General features: G+C 56.6%; 1 protein-coding gene across 9 annotated transcripts in view; it reads right to left on the bottom strand.

Moving 5' to 3' along the window:
• Positions 1-12324, bottom strand: part of Dlgap2 (DLG associated protein 2) — a 520842-nt gene that overhangs the window by 257177 nt on the left and 251341 nt on the right. For 2 of the 9 annotated variants that reach the window (XM_087210077.1, XM_087210080.1), the window contains exon 2: positions 4191-4320. The exons of the other annotated variants lie outside the window; for them this stretch is intronic. In XM_087210077.1, the coding sequence (XP_087066203.1) occupies positions 4191-4248 (58 nt within the window). In that variant the 5' untranslated portion in view covers positions 4249-4320. The remainder of the gene's footprint in view (positions 1-4190; positions 4321-12324) is intronic. 9 annotated transcript variants of the gene reach the window in all.

The raw sequence follows: 12324 nt of genomic DNA, 5'->3' as shown, positions 1-12324 counted from the left end.
CCCGAACATGCTGCCTGTCTACAGTTGGCCCTCTGCTCCCCAGTTCTGTGTGCTCTGAGCTCGGGGTGGCAATGGCCTGCGGCATCTGACGCACACTGCCCTGCACCCACACCTTGCCAGTGCCTGGTGTCTCGGGGACAGTGGTCCCTGGTCATCACAGTGTGCACCCCACAGGGGCCAGGCCCCACACGACACTCACTTGCCTGCCATCCACAGCAGCCTCACCTGCGAGGCCAACCCAGCTCTGCACGGCAAAGACAGGGTGGTGGCACTGGACATCACCAGGCACTGCTGGGAAGTGGCTCTCGGCACAGCAGGCCACACCAGGACATCTGTGGGCAGCACAGCTCAGTGCCACACACGGGCGCCCACGCCTGTGAACCCCAGGAATGGGGCAGGTCTCCCAGCAGAGCCATACACGACAGTCCCACCACCCACCACGGGAGGCGCCCCGCCCATACTGTGTTGTGAGTCACCCACCACGTCCCGTGTGCCCAGGGTCCTCATGCTCACATCACTGCCTCTCAGTTCCACAGCAAATGTGTGGGCCCTGCCCAACTGCCGAGGGAACAGAGGATGAGGGACAGTGACCTGCGTAGACAGGAACACTCAGGGCCAAAGCTGCCACACGGGGCCCACAGCCAGCAAGGGGCAGGGCAGACGGCTGCAGGACAGCCACACCTCTGCTTCCTGCACACCATGTCCCCACCCAGTGGTCAACTGCCAGCTGCACCTGGGTCTCAGGCCAGAAAACAAACGCTTACAAAGCAAAACGCCACAGCAAATCTACACCCAACACAGGATGAAAGTGCACACACAGTCCTCAGGTTACTTACAGGAAGCGTTAGTTACATGTGGTGGATTAACTAATGGTGAACTTGCAACATCCAGCTGAAGTGAATCAGGGTGGTCTGGGTGTGGAAGACCCCCCTGAGGATTGTTACCAATAGCCGTAAGAGAGAACTGGAGGGGAAGATGGTGGCCTGTTGATTTTCTAGGAGAGGCTTGCTGCGGCTGGTTTTCCTGATGCAAACTTGGCTATTCTCTTCAGAGGAGGAGCCTGGGGCCTCACTGTGCCTGGGAATGGCTTCTGTTCTCCTGAGGGGAGCTCTGATCTTCACCGTGAGCATCACTTCCTGGCTCCAGTATAGCTCCCTCAGCCTGGTGGAGTAGGACCTTCACCCCACCAGCGTAGGTTTTCTGGCTTCCACCACTGGCCTTTGGGCCTAGGTCCAGATCCTCGATACAGACAAGCAAGAGACATTGCTGTGGGCTCTAGGGCACTGCCTTGGACTCTAAGCCTTTAGCTGGACTTGTGTGGGGCAGTGCTGTGGGATCCAGGCCCGAGGCTGGATTCTTTGGGCCTCTAGTGTGTGGCTAATCTCTTGCACTCCTCCATACTGACTTTTGGGTAAATATCATAATCCTACAAATTGTGTCCTATATTAAATGTATTCCCTTGCCAAAACCCTGACTACAACATCACTAGCTTATGATGTTTCTGGTGTTCTGACAATTTTAAAGCCCACTTCATTGTCCATATCACAGCCTCTGTTCCTGAGGATATAAGGAGTAAATTCTGTATTTCCTCCAGGGAGTGGAAGCAGACTCCATAATCAACCTGCATCCCTTTACTGAGAACAGCCCCTTCCTGTGTCTCTGCTGTCCCCGTCAGCAGTGTGCACTGTTTCAGCCACTGCTCGGTTCACATCTGGGGGTGCGGCGTCTGGGCTCAGCCTCCCCACACAGGCCCGGGACAGGAAAGTGCACCAACTTTGCTAAGTGAGCAGTATGATTCCGGGTGCCCGGCTCTACACAGGAAGCTGCCAGGCCTGTAGAAGGGCCCAGGCCTGGTGCCCGTCTCTGTGCCTGAACCCAGACAGGGCTCACAAACCACGGTGGCTTCCCCCAAACCACACTCATGGCCTCCACTGGGGTAGGCAAGCCCACTGTGGAGGCTTCCTGTGCGGCCTGGCCCACAGGGTGGCCTGGAAGGGCCTGGAGCCCATTCTGCTCGCCACACAGGACCAACGCTTGGCAAGCTGCAGAGCATGGCACGCTCCGGGGCAGCAGACGCATCAGCATGGGACGCCGGGGTCTCTAGGTGGCACTGGTGAGCGGGCCGGCTCCTACACGGCCCTCACAGATCGCTGTCGACCATGGGCCTCTGACCTCCCAGGCCTGCTGCTGACAGAATCTTCCATGAGCAAGCCAAGAGCACGGCAAATCTGGCTCTTCCTGAGAGCACTCACGCCCACCCTCCTGGCATGACCTCCTACCATGCTGAGCCAAGGCACAGGGGCCCAGCCCTGGGAGACACTCAGCTGGGCCCTTACAAATCAAGGCAAGGCTCTATCCAAGTGTGCTATGCATGGTGGGAGGCACGGACATGCTCACAAACTGCTGTGATACAGACTGTCCACAAAGTTCGACCTTTTCATTTATTACTCCTCATAATTTTAGCAACAATGCCATAAAGCTAAACCCACTATAGTAGACCAAGAATAACATCCTCTCCTTTCTTTCAATACCTCCAGGGACAAACTGCATATAAATAAGCGCATTAAAATTCCACACAATTACAGAATACATTCACCAAGGGGCTTGGCTGGCTATTTTTACTGTGGCTCTGGGAAAAAATAATAATTCCTTAAGTGAAAAACTAGAGCACTATGAGTCCCTGCTTAGTGGGTGACAGGGCTGGATTAATGCAATGCACAGAACCTCATGACTCCAGCTGCGTTTCCAGCTCTGCGCCCCAATACATAGGGGCTGTGTCCCTCAGCGGGCGGAGCTGTCACACAACAGGACCCAGGCAAAATCAGACACTGTCCTGACAAGAAGCACACTCTGCACAGCTGGGAAAGGTCATGGAAGATTTGCTTTCTTGGACAAGAGACAGCCAGGCCACAGAAAATCCCGCTGAAGCAGAAAGTCAGACGGCAGAGCCAGCTCCATCCTGCCCCAGTGCAGGGTAGCAGTCCTCACTGCCCCAGAGACCAAGTGACAAGGGACACACACAGGGCTGTGCAGGGGTGGGCAAGGCTTGGTGGTGTGTGCAGAGGGCATGTGCAGTAAGCCTCATCAAGGTGTAGATCTAAGTCACCTGCCTCTCAGCCTAGGCCTGGGTATGGTGTCCCAAGCAGTCCAGAGAGACAGAAACGTGGAAACATGAGACTGACCATGTCCCTGGCCATGAGACGTGGCTCCCCAGGGGCTGCACCAGGCCCTGCCGTCACCGTCCCTGACATGATTGAGGACTGCTGCCACCCAGCTATGGTGATGCACAGCCAGGAGGTGGCAGTGGCATCAAGGTCTCACAGGGAAGCCGTGGCCTGCTGGCAAGTCCTGTGCTGGCTGGCTGGACCAGGCTCACAGCAATCGACGACCAGCACAGAGCCCATTTTCACTGCTGCTTGAAGTTAGGAAGCTTCACAAGAATCCCTCACACTGCAACTGAACTCCTATAACCACACCCAAGGCTGCCAACCCATGCAGGAGGACATGGGTCTGACACAGCCTGAGTCTCCAGCGCCCAATCATGAGGTTCTGTTGATAAAAGTAGGGATTTCTCTCTCACACACAAATCCAGATACAAAAGTTAAGCACACTACACACATGCAGGCACATGAGCTATTCGGCTGCTGTGTGTCTCACTGATGACCCCAGCAACAGAAATCTGTGCGTTGGGTCCCACGAACCAGTGCCAAAGCAAACAGCTTCCCAGGAGTCCCTTGCCATTCCCAACACCCTCCGCACACTGCTGAACTACACCCTTTCCTCAAAGGAAAAGGACAGGAGCTGCCTAAGACACTAAAGTAGTGAATTGACGCCAAGATGGGACGAGCAAAATAACCCAAATCTTGAAATTTACAACAGTTCCAATGGAACTTAAAGTCCTCAAGTTTTCCCCACGTTCTCTGCCAAATGTCTTCTTCTTTTTTTTTTTCAGTACCAGGGATTGAACTCAGGACCTTCTGCTTGCGAGGCAGGTGTGGCGCCACTGCCCTAAATGCCTGGCTCTCGCCAGTATCTTCTTAGTCATGCACTTCCTTGCTTCTAGAGAGTCCAGCCGCAGCTGCTGTCCTCGAGCAGGAGGCAGGTGGCCTCACCTCTCAGGGATGACCTCATGTACACTCAGCTTCCCACAAACACGGACAATGACACAACACTCAGAGAAGGTTCCGTACCTTTGAACAGGGTCAGTCCATGCAAGCTCCCTTTGATTTTGATCAGCTTCATTTCCATGGGGCTGGCCCGACCTTCTTTCTACACATGTCCTTTGGGGAACGGGAAGGAAAGTTCCCACTAAAGTGATCCCTAAAGTGATCAACACACAAGAAAATAAATGGCACAGTGGTTGGCTGGACAGTCAGGAGCAGAAGCTCTAAGGGCTTTGAGTGGCCCTTACCATGGGCGTCTGCGTGGCATTAGTCTGCAGCCCCTGGCCAGGGAGGAAGCAGAACACACAGGGTCTGTGCTCTCAGCAGCACGCGGACAGGAGGCGCTATGTAGAGCCAAGGCACGGCCACCTGCCCCAGTCAACAGAAGGAGCAATTTCTACTTTAGACACCCCAGAAATGTGCAAGAATGGCTACACTAGCAATCCAAAGTTGTTGAAGGCACAGATGTTTTTCAAGTTATCGAAGGTACTTACTAGTGGTAAGTCAGCCACAGATAAGGTCAGCAATCTCAAGCATCAGAAAATGAGACACTTAATCTAACGCCTACCGCACCTTGAGGAAGACAATGGATTGTACAGATGTATACACGCACACACACATGCACACGCAAATGCACAGATGCGCATGCACACAAACAGGTGCATACACATGTGCACACACAGGCACAGATAGACACACATGTGGGTATGTGCACGTGCACACAGATACACATGTGCACACAGATGTGCACACACATAGATGTGCAGGTACACACATGGTAATATGCATGTCCACATGCAGAGGTGCATACATACATACACACAGATGCACAGATATACACGTGCACACACAGATGTACATTACACACATAAGTATGCATGTGCACAGACTGGCATACACACGCATACAGATACACAGATGTGCATGCACACACAGATGCAGTCACACACTCACACGTGCACACACACACAGGATTATATCTATGCAGAGCGAGGGGCCTGCTTCTCCTCTCAGTGTAATGCAGCATGATGGTGCCAATTTTTTACTTGCCTCTTTTATAAAAAAGTAAAAAATGCAGGCATTAGCCACAGAGGAATTATGCTGTTTGGTTGGCAACTGTAACCTAGTTCAAGTCCACCACCCTGAGGAAGAGGCAGGATGCCCTGTGGGCTGGACTCTGCACACCGAACTTGGGCAGCAGTGACCCCACCTCTCTGGTGCCCGGCTTCCCTGCTAACCTGTAGTCTCCCTCTTGCATAGTCCAGATGTTCTTGAGGAAGAAGAGCGCTCCTGAGTCAGGGAGCACCCAGAAACCCCCTGGGAAGACGCCATGCTGGGACTCTGCTCTGTGGTGTGTGTCCCTTACCCCGGCCAGATGTGAGTGATCTAAAGGCTGCGTGACTCTGTCGCGCTGAGAGCAGGTTGGCAGCGGACCCTATTGTGTTGCTGCCTCTGTTTCTTAAAAATCTATTATTACTTTTAGACCTTCATAAAAATCATTCTTGGCAAGGAGGAAGTGCAACTGAAAAGAGCTCAAAAAACACACCGTGCATTGCCCCACTGGCTGGAGACTAGGCCCATGCAGCTCTTGAGGGGTCCCTGAAAGTTGGTGCCAAACCAGCACAGGCCAGGGGGTGGGGAGGGGCGCTTCACCTCAGCAGGCCCGACAGAGAGGGGCAGCTGCGCTTCCCCGCAGCCTGGGCCCTGAGACTTGGCGTCCAGCCCTCCAGAGGAAGGTCTGTTCCAGCCGCAGAGGGGCACAATGACCGTCTCTGATGTGCAGTCTGCACGTGACCTGCGTCTCTGAACCCTTCCCTCCTCTTTGAGCCAGTGTCCTGCTCACCCCCAACACCGTGAGCACCCAGCAAGTGCCCTTCTCAGGGGCACCTGGGACACCTTCCTGGACAGGTGCTCCACACAGGGGATCCTCACTGTGCAAACCTGAAGGCCCAGGGGGCCTGAGGATGACCCAGAGCCTACCGTGCACACAACGCTACAGAGCAGCTCCCTCGGGCAAGACTGGATGGACCACAGAGACCAGTGCCCTGGGTCACGTGCCAAAGGGACGGGCGAGGAGCAGACAGAGAACTTGGGGCCTTGGGCAGACCCGACTATGGGAAGAGCCACCAGAGCTCGCTCGGCCCGCCGGGCCTTCCCAGGCCATCATCACACTAGACAGACGGAGATGCTGCGCACACCCCCGGCCCCGCGCACGGCACTCACGGTGGACGTGGGTACTAGCCAAGACCACAGTGCTGGCCTGGGCAGGCCCTGCGGAGGTCGGTGCTGGTGCTGAGGCGGTGCCGTGTTCAAAGGCTGTGCTGGGGCCCGGCCGTGTCTCCTAGCTGCCTCGTGGCTCTGCTGTGTACTCACCTGCCCTGCGGCCCTGCACCAGGCACATTCGGGGCTTGACTCCCTGGAATCCTCCTAGGGCTAACATGTGGTCGAGGGGAGAAGGCACATCGCAGTCCTGGGCACAGTGTGGGGCACGAGGTGACAGCCGCCCACCCTGGGCTGGGACCAGCATGCCAGCTATGGTCGCGTCCCGCTGAGCCCCCAGCCACACACACTGCCACCATCTACAGAGGACGCTGCTGCTGTGTGTCTCAGCAGCACCTGCATGGGAGGCGACACTGTGGGGCCAGGAGCTAGGCTGAATTGGCTGCTCCCTGTGGGGACTTGGTAGAGGCCCTGAGGGCCAAGGCCAGCACAGAGGGACCGGGGGGCAGGGGCTGCACCAAGGTAACAAAGAGCGAAGCCCATCAGGCGCTTGTCTAGTGCGGACGCAGAGGAAGAGGAGGAGAAGGGAGGAAAGGAAGAGCGAGGGCGGGGAGCAGAAGGGTGGGAGAGGGAAGAGGGGCAGGTGCATGGGACTCGGCACAGTCGCTGCTGCGTGCTGCCTGTCCTGCAGGGAACACAGACACAGGCCTGTGGGTGGGGACAGGGGCTGCCCGAGGCCCCTGGAGTCCGGCACAGGAGCTTCACCAACCCCTGCGTCAAAATGCAGACAGTGCTCAGCCGGCAGGAGGGTAAGGGGCGGGGGCGAGGAGTGTGGAGCCCGCAGCAGAGCCACGTGCGAGTCTAAGACCGGAGCCCAGAGCCTGGGGTCTGGAGCTGATGCCTCCAGCCCAGAGCCCAGCCTTCTCCCGGCTGGGGGCTGACGCCCCAGGGTGAGGTGGGAGGGGCAGGTGCCGGGACCCCCATCCTGAGCTACTGATGAGAACCAGCCATAGATGAGGCCACACGGAGGGAGCCGAGAAACAGGGGCTGAGCACAAGACGTCCCCACCTCCCCTCCAAGAAAGGAGCAAACCTCACTGTGGCTTGCTTCCTTCTGTACTCGTGACTGAGCCCAGGGCGTATCACCACTGAGCTATACCCCAGCCCTTCAGATTTTTAAGTTTGGAGACAGGGCTTCACTATATCACTAAGTTGCCCAGGCAGGGCTCAAACATGTGATCCTCCTGCCTCAGCCTCCGGAATGCTGGGATCACAGGTGTGCACCACCATGCATGGCTCACGTGATAGATTTTGAAAGGGAAGAGATGGTCCATGAAGCTTCAGGGCTGGAGCCCTGGAATTCCGGGGCCAGAGTATCACAGGAGATCAAAGAAGGCTGATCCAGTGGAATGAGTTGAGGCACAGTGGAGACCTTGCGCCCACTCCAGGGAGCTGCAGAGGCAGAGGACCAGGCCAGGAGCCCGGGACCTCCCACCTGTCTGCGGCCTCTGCATGCTTGGCTCCATGGGGTCACAGAGTGGCGTCCCGCGGTCTCCTCCTCTGGGCACCCTCAGAGCTGGGCCTGTGACTCACACAGACATAGCCCTGCCAGGGAGGCGGAGACGCTCTGGACCTGGGGTCCACGCTGCAGGCCATGCAGTCCCCTTGTCCTGGGGAGCGGACATGCTCCTGCCCCAGAGAGTGCATGGGCAAGTTCTCGAGGACTGAGCCAGCTCAGTGCTGCAACCAGGACTGAAAACGAGATCTTGTGAACTCACAAGAAGATGAATTATATTAAAAATTATGTTAAAATCACAATTAGTGGGCACCAAATGCATCTGTCCCCGGTGACCCCACGCCAGGAGCGCCTGCCTCATAGCCATGCGCTTCCTGTCCTGGCTCATCTCCTGCCCTGGCCTGCGGCCCAGGACACTGGTGGCTGAGTGTTTACACTGGGGGTGGTGACAGGCAGCTCTGAGTCTGCTCCCCCTTCCACAGCCTGCAGCCTCCCAGCAGCCCCTCACCACCAAATGCCCAAAGGTCTCCAAATGACAGGAATGCGAGGAGGCCATGGAGACTTGCAACCAGAAACAGCTTACAGTGCCAGTCCCCACAACCTGAGCTGATGCCCCGGGGTTTCCACCATCCACTCGGAGACTCCCACCCATGTCAGGTCCTCAGCAGGGTCCCTCACTCTGGAGCACCACAGTGGACTCCTCCCCGCCCCTCGCTCACCGCTGCCTAGCGACTGAGGCTGGACCTGGTGGATGGGGTGGTTGCCTAGCAACCTGCCTACACTGCCTCACACATCCCTACCTTAAATATCCTGCTGCAGGGGAAGCGTTTTTGGAAAGTTCCGCCGAGTGTTTTTAGAATGACTTCCTGAGGTTGCCAGATGGCGGCACGGGCTGCTGGGAGCAGGTTGAGTCCCAGCAGCAGCTGCCCTGGTGATATTCCAGGAAGCAGAGGGACCTTCTCAAAGCTGTGCCCCCACCTCAGACCAAGGGACAGGCGGCGTGGAGAGAGCACCCATCCATGCCACAGGCACATCCTCCTGAGCATGTGTGTCAGCGTGTGCCACACCGAACTAGGCAAGCCAGGCACTCAGGGACCTGAGGACAAGGGGCCCTGCTCAGAAACCAGCATCAAGCACAGACACGGTGACCAAGGGGCCCACGCCAGCTCTGACCACAGACAGGGTCACTGGGGCATCCTGGGTCACACAGCCTGGCTCAGGGTGGAATAGATCTGGGGACTCAGCTGGCCGTGGGGTCCTGAGTGGGGAAGGCTGCAAGTCCAGCGCAGGCAACGATGGCTCAGGGTGGCTGCACTGCAAGAGAGCACTCAGTTGGCCCAGTCCGCTATAGGCGCCATCGGGACCATCTCGGTGGCAAAGTTGTCCCAAATGTAATTACAGTACCCTCGCCCCCCCTGCTCCTCTACAGAGAAGCTGGGGACTCAGGAGCATAAGCACTCAGGAGGCTGCAGTGTCTGCTGGCTGGCCTGGTGTATGTGGGGCTCTGGCTTCCACTTCCTGCGGGTGAGGGGAAAACGGCAAAGATCAGCACTCCGAGACTTGTAGGAAAGGGGCAGCCACCCACGGGAACCTCAGAATGCGGCCCTACTCTAAGGGACAATGGGGATTCTTCCTCACCGCCCCATCGGGGTGTTCAGAGACTAGATGGGGTAAGGGGAAGGAAAGCCCCAGGTAGAGGGGAGAAAACGGATCAGAGACAGGAGCTGCCCAAAGCTGGGCTGTGCAGGATGCAGTCTGAGCTGGAGCCTGTCTGGAGGCAGGGCGCTGGGCCACTGGGAGTCTGAGGGCCGGGCCCTGACCCAGGTGGGTCTGTCTCTGTCACCACCACCACCCCAGCCAATCTGCGAGATTTAGATTTGGAGCCGGGACACAGCCCCAGCCCGGCCCCGGGGCACTGCAGACACCAGAGGAGAAACCAATGCTGAGAAGTAAAAGCTCACGGATGTCTCCAGCAGGGGACAGTGCTGGCCCGGGCCCAGGGTCAGTGGCCCAGCCTAGACATTCTGAAGCCAAGGTTGGCAGGAGTTGGTGAGTCCCTGAGGGTAGAGGGGAGGGTGGCATTGGAAGGGACTTCTGCTCTGTGTCCTGCCAAGTGAGATGCAGGCTGCTGGTCCACAAGAGCCCGGAGAGGAGGGGACCAGGTGCAGGAGGAAAGGCGGTGGGACCCCCTGCAGCGATGTGCTGAGCTGAGCCGAGCAGTAAGGGAGGCCTGAGCTGGGGAAGAGCTCTTGGCCCTGCATGCAAGCCCTTGGGCGCCAATAAGCAAATGAGGGTTAAAGGAAGCAGTGGGAGGAGAGAACCCAGGGGAGCCTTGGACACCTGAAGAACAGTCGTGTGTCCCGTGCACCCATCACGGAGCATAGATGGGGGGCCTGAGGCCCATCACACCCACTGCCTCACGGCAGGCGACAGGCGCCCAGGGCCCACGCCGGCCTGAGCCTCCCCCCAGTCCTGCCCAGTAGTGCCGGAGGAGGGGAGGGGAAGAGAAGCCAGTGACGCCCTGGGCGAGGTGAGGTGCTGAAGGCATCACCCCTGCTCTCATGACGCCCAGCCCCGATCCCAGCTGTGGGATGGATGCCTGTGCACTAGTTTTCTTAGGAAATCAACTCTGTTCGAAAGGCAGAGAACAAAGATGAAGCAGTAGCACGAGAGCCGCAGCTTCCCTCTACAGGGGCATTTCTAAAGGACAGTGTCAAAGCGGAGAGGCACTGGTGCTGGATTCCCGGGGTTCGAGAAGGAATGCATTGTACAGATTAAAGGCAATCACAGGAGAGCTCCCAGCCACTCCCGTGTTGGAAGCAAAGGTATCTGCTGTGGCTGTCAGCCGGGACCCAGTTCTGGCTTCACTTGTGCTTGTGATGAAGGAAGAAGGACCGAGAAGCCAGCAGAAGAGGGCACATGAAAATAAAAATGTGCTTAGCTGAGTATCTTAGTGTTCCGACTCATTTTCTCTGTCTTGTCTGGATAAGGGAAGTACTTGATACGCAAATGGTTTCCACTGGAGCTGAGCAACACTGGTTGCTGTGACTGGCTGGGATGTCGAGATGTGCACACAAATGGACCCCAGGGCCAGCTCGTCCCTGCTGCTGCCACGGATGTCCACACAGTCGGCCTCCGGGGCCGGCAGCTCTCTGACCTCTGCACCAGCACCGTTGGCTCTGTTGTGCATATCCAGTTTGCATGAGTGACGTTTGCAGTTATTCAAGATACCCCTTCCCTACCTGGATGCACTGACTCTTTAAAATATCCAAAAGAAGCCATCTGATTTGATGTTGGTACAGAACCACAGGATTCAGATTTTACTTCTCTGAGTGCTTCTTCCCCCTTTTTATACTTTCTTTAATAAAATTATTTTTTAAAATAAAACGCAGAAGAAAAGCCCCAGAGAAGAAGATTGCCCCACGTGTGGAAGCGTGGTGAAGAGGGGACCGATAGTCTGGCCACTGTCCATAGCCACCGCGCATCTCCCAGTCCCTGACTCTGTGGCCAAGGCAAGTCCTGGAAAGTCCTCATTCAGGTGTGAGGGCCTCAGCACGTGAGGTTTTCTCATGCACCAAGAGCTGCCAAACATCACAGCAGGTTTAATAACAACGACTCCAGGCATCTGCCGCAGGCAGGACTAATGATGTGACAGTAGTGTGCGTGGCCACAGGAGTTCCCCTAGGATTTGCATCCCAAGGTGTCTATGAAAAGTTAAAATGAGACACTGACTTCTACCCTTCACTTAACGTCGGTTACTTAAATCTAAAGAGAAGACACCAGCTGTCACAGGCCTCACTTTAGATTCACTGGGGCCAGAACCCCAACCCCCCACGCTGGCCGGCTCTGTGGTACACTCTAAGTGACGTAGGGAGGTGTGCGGCATGGTCGTCTGACGCCTGGCAAGCTGTTTGTGGCTTTTGGGAGCCAGGTTCGACCTCAGCACTTGGTGCCAGAAGCTGAACTCGGAGCTCCGGCAGGCTCTGACAGAGACTGACACAGGACCAGGAGCGTGTGATGATCCTGCCTGACACAGCACGTGGCCTGAAAAGCCAGGGCCACTTCCCTGGAAACCAGGGGATAGCGCTGTGCATACGCCAGGGCAGAGAAAGAACACACTGCTTGTACGCAGTGCTCCGAGGCCCAGGCACGTTCCCAGGAAGCCCCAGGAAGGAGGAGGGTTTCCACTGTAACTTTCTCTAGAAGGCCTGGAATCTCATTCCTGAGGAAGAGTCCAGAGTGGGCAGGCGACCAACGGTGCAGAACAGCCCGGTGTGCTTGAGCTCTGGTTTCAAAGGCAAACAGTGCTGGACAAATGGCTGCTCTGTGGACAGGGCCTCTACCTGGGCTGGGACTGTCCATCTACTCCAACATCAGGGAAGTAATGACAAGCTGGGATACTGAAGGCAGAAAAGATGCAGAGGTG

This window comes from Heterocephalus glaber, unplaced genomic scaffold (genome assembly GCF_053883595.1).
Source record: "Heterocephalus glaber isolate CG9 unplaced genomic scaffold, H.glaber_assembly_v1.0 deba00001104, whole genome shotgun sequence".
NCBI classification, from domain to species: domain Eukaryota; kingdom Metazoa; phylum Chordata; class Mammalia; order Rodentia; family Bathyergidae; genus Heterocephalus; species Heterocephalus glaber.
Note: the sequence above shows the minus strand (reverse complement) of the source record. Positions and strands in the feature narration are given on the sequence as shown.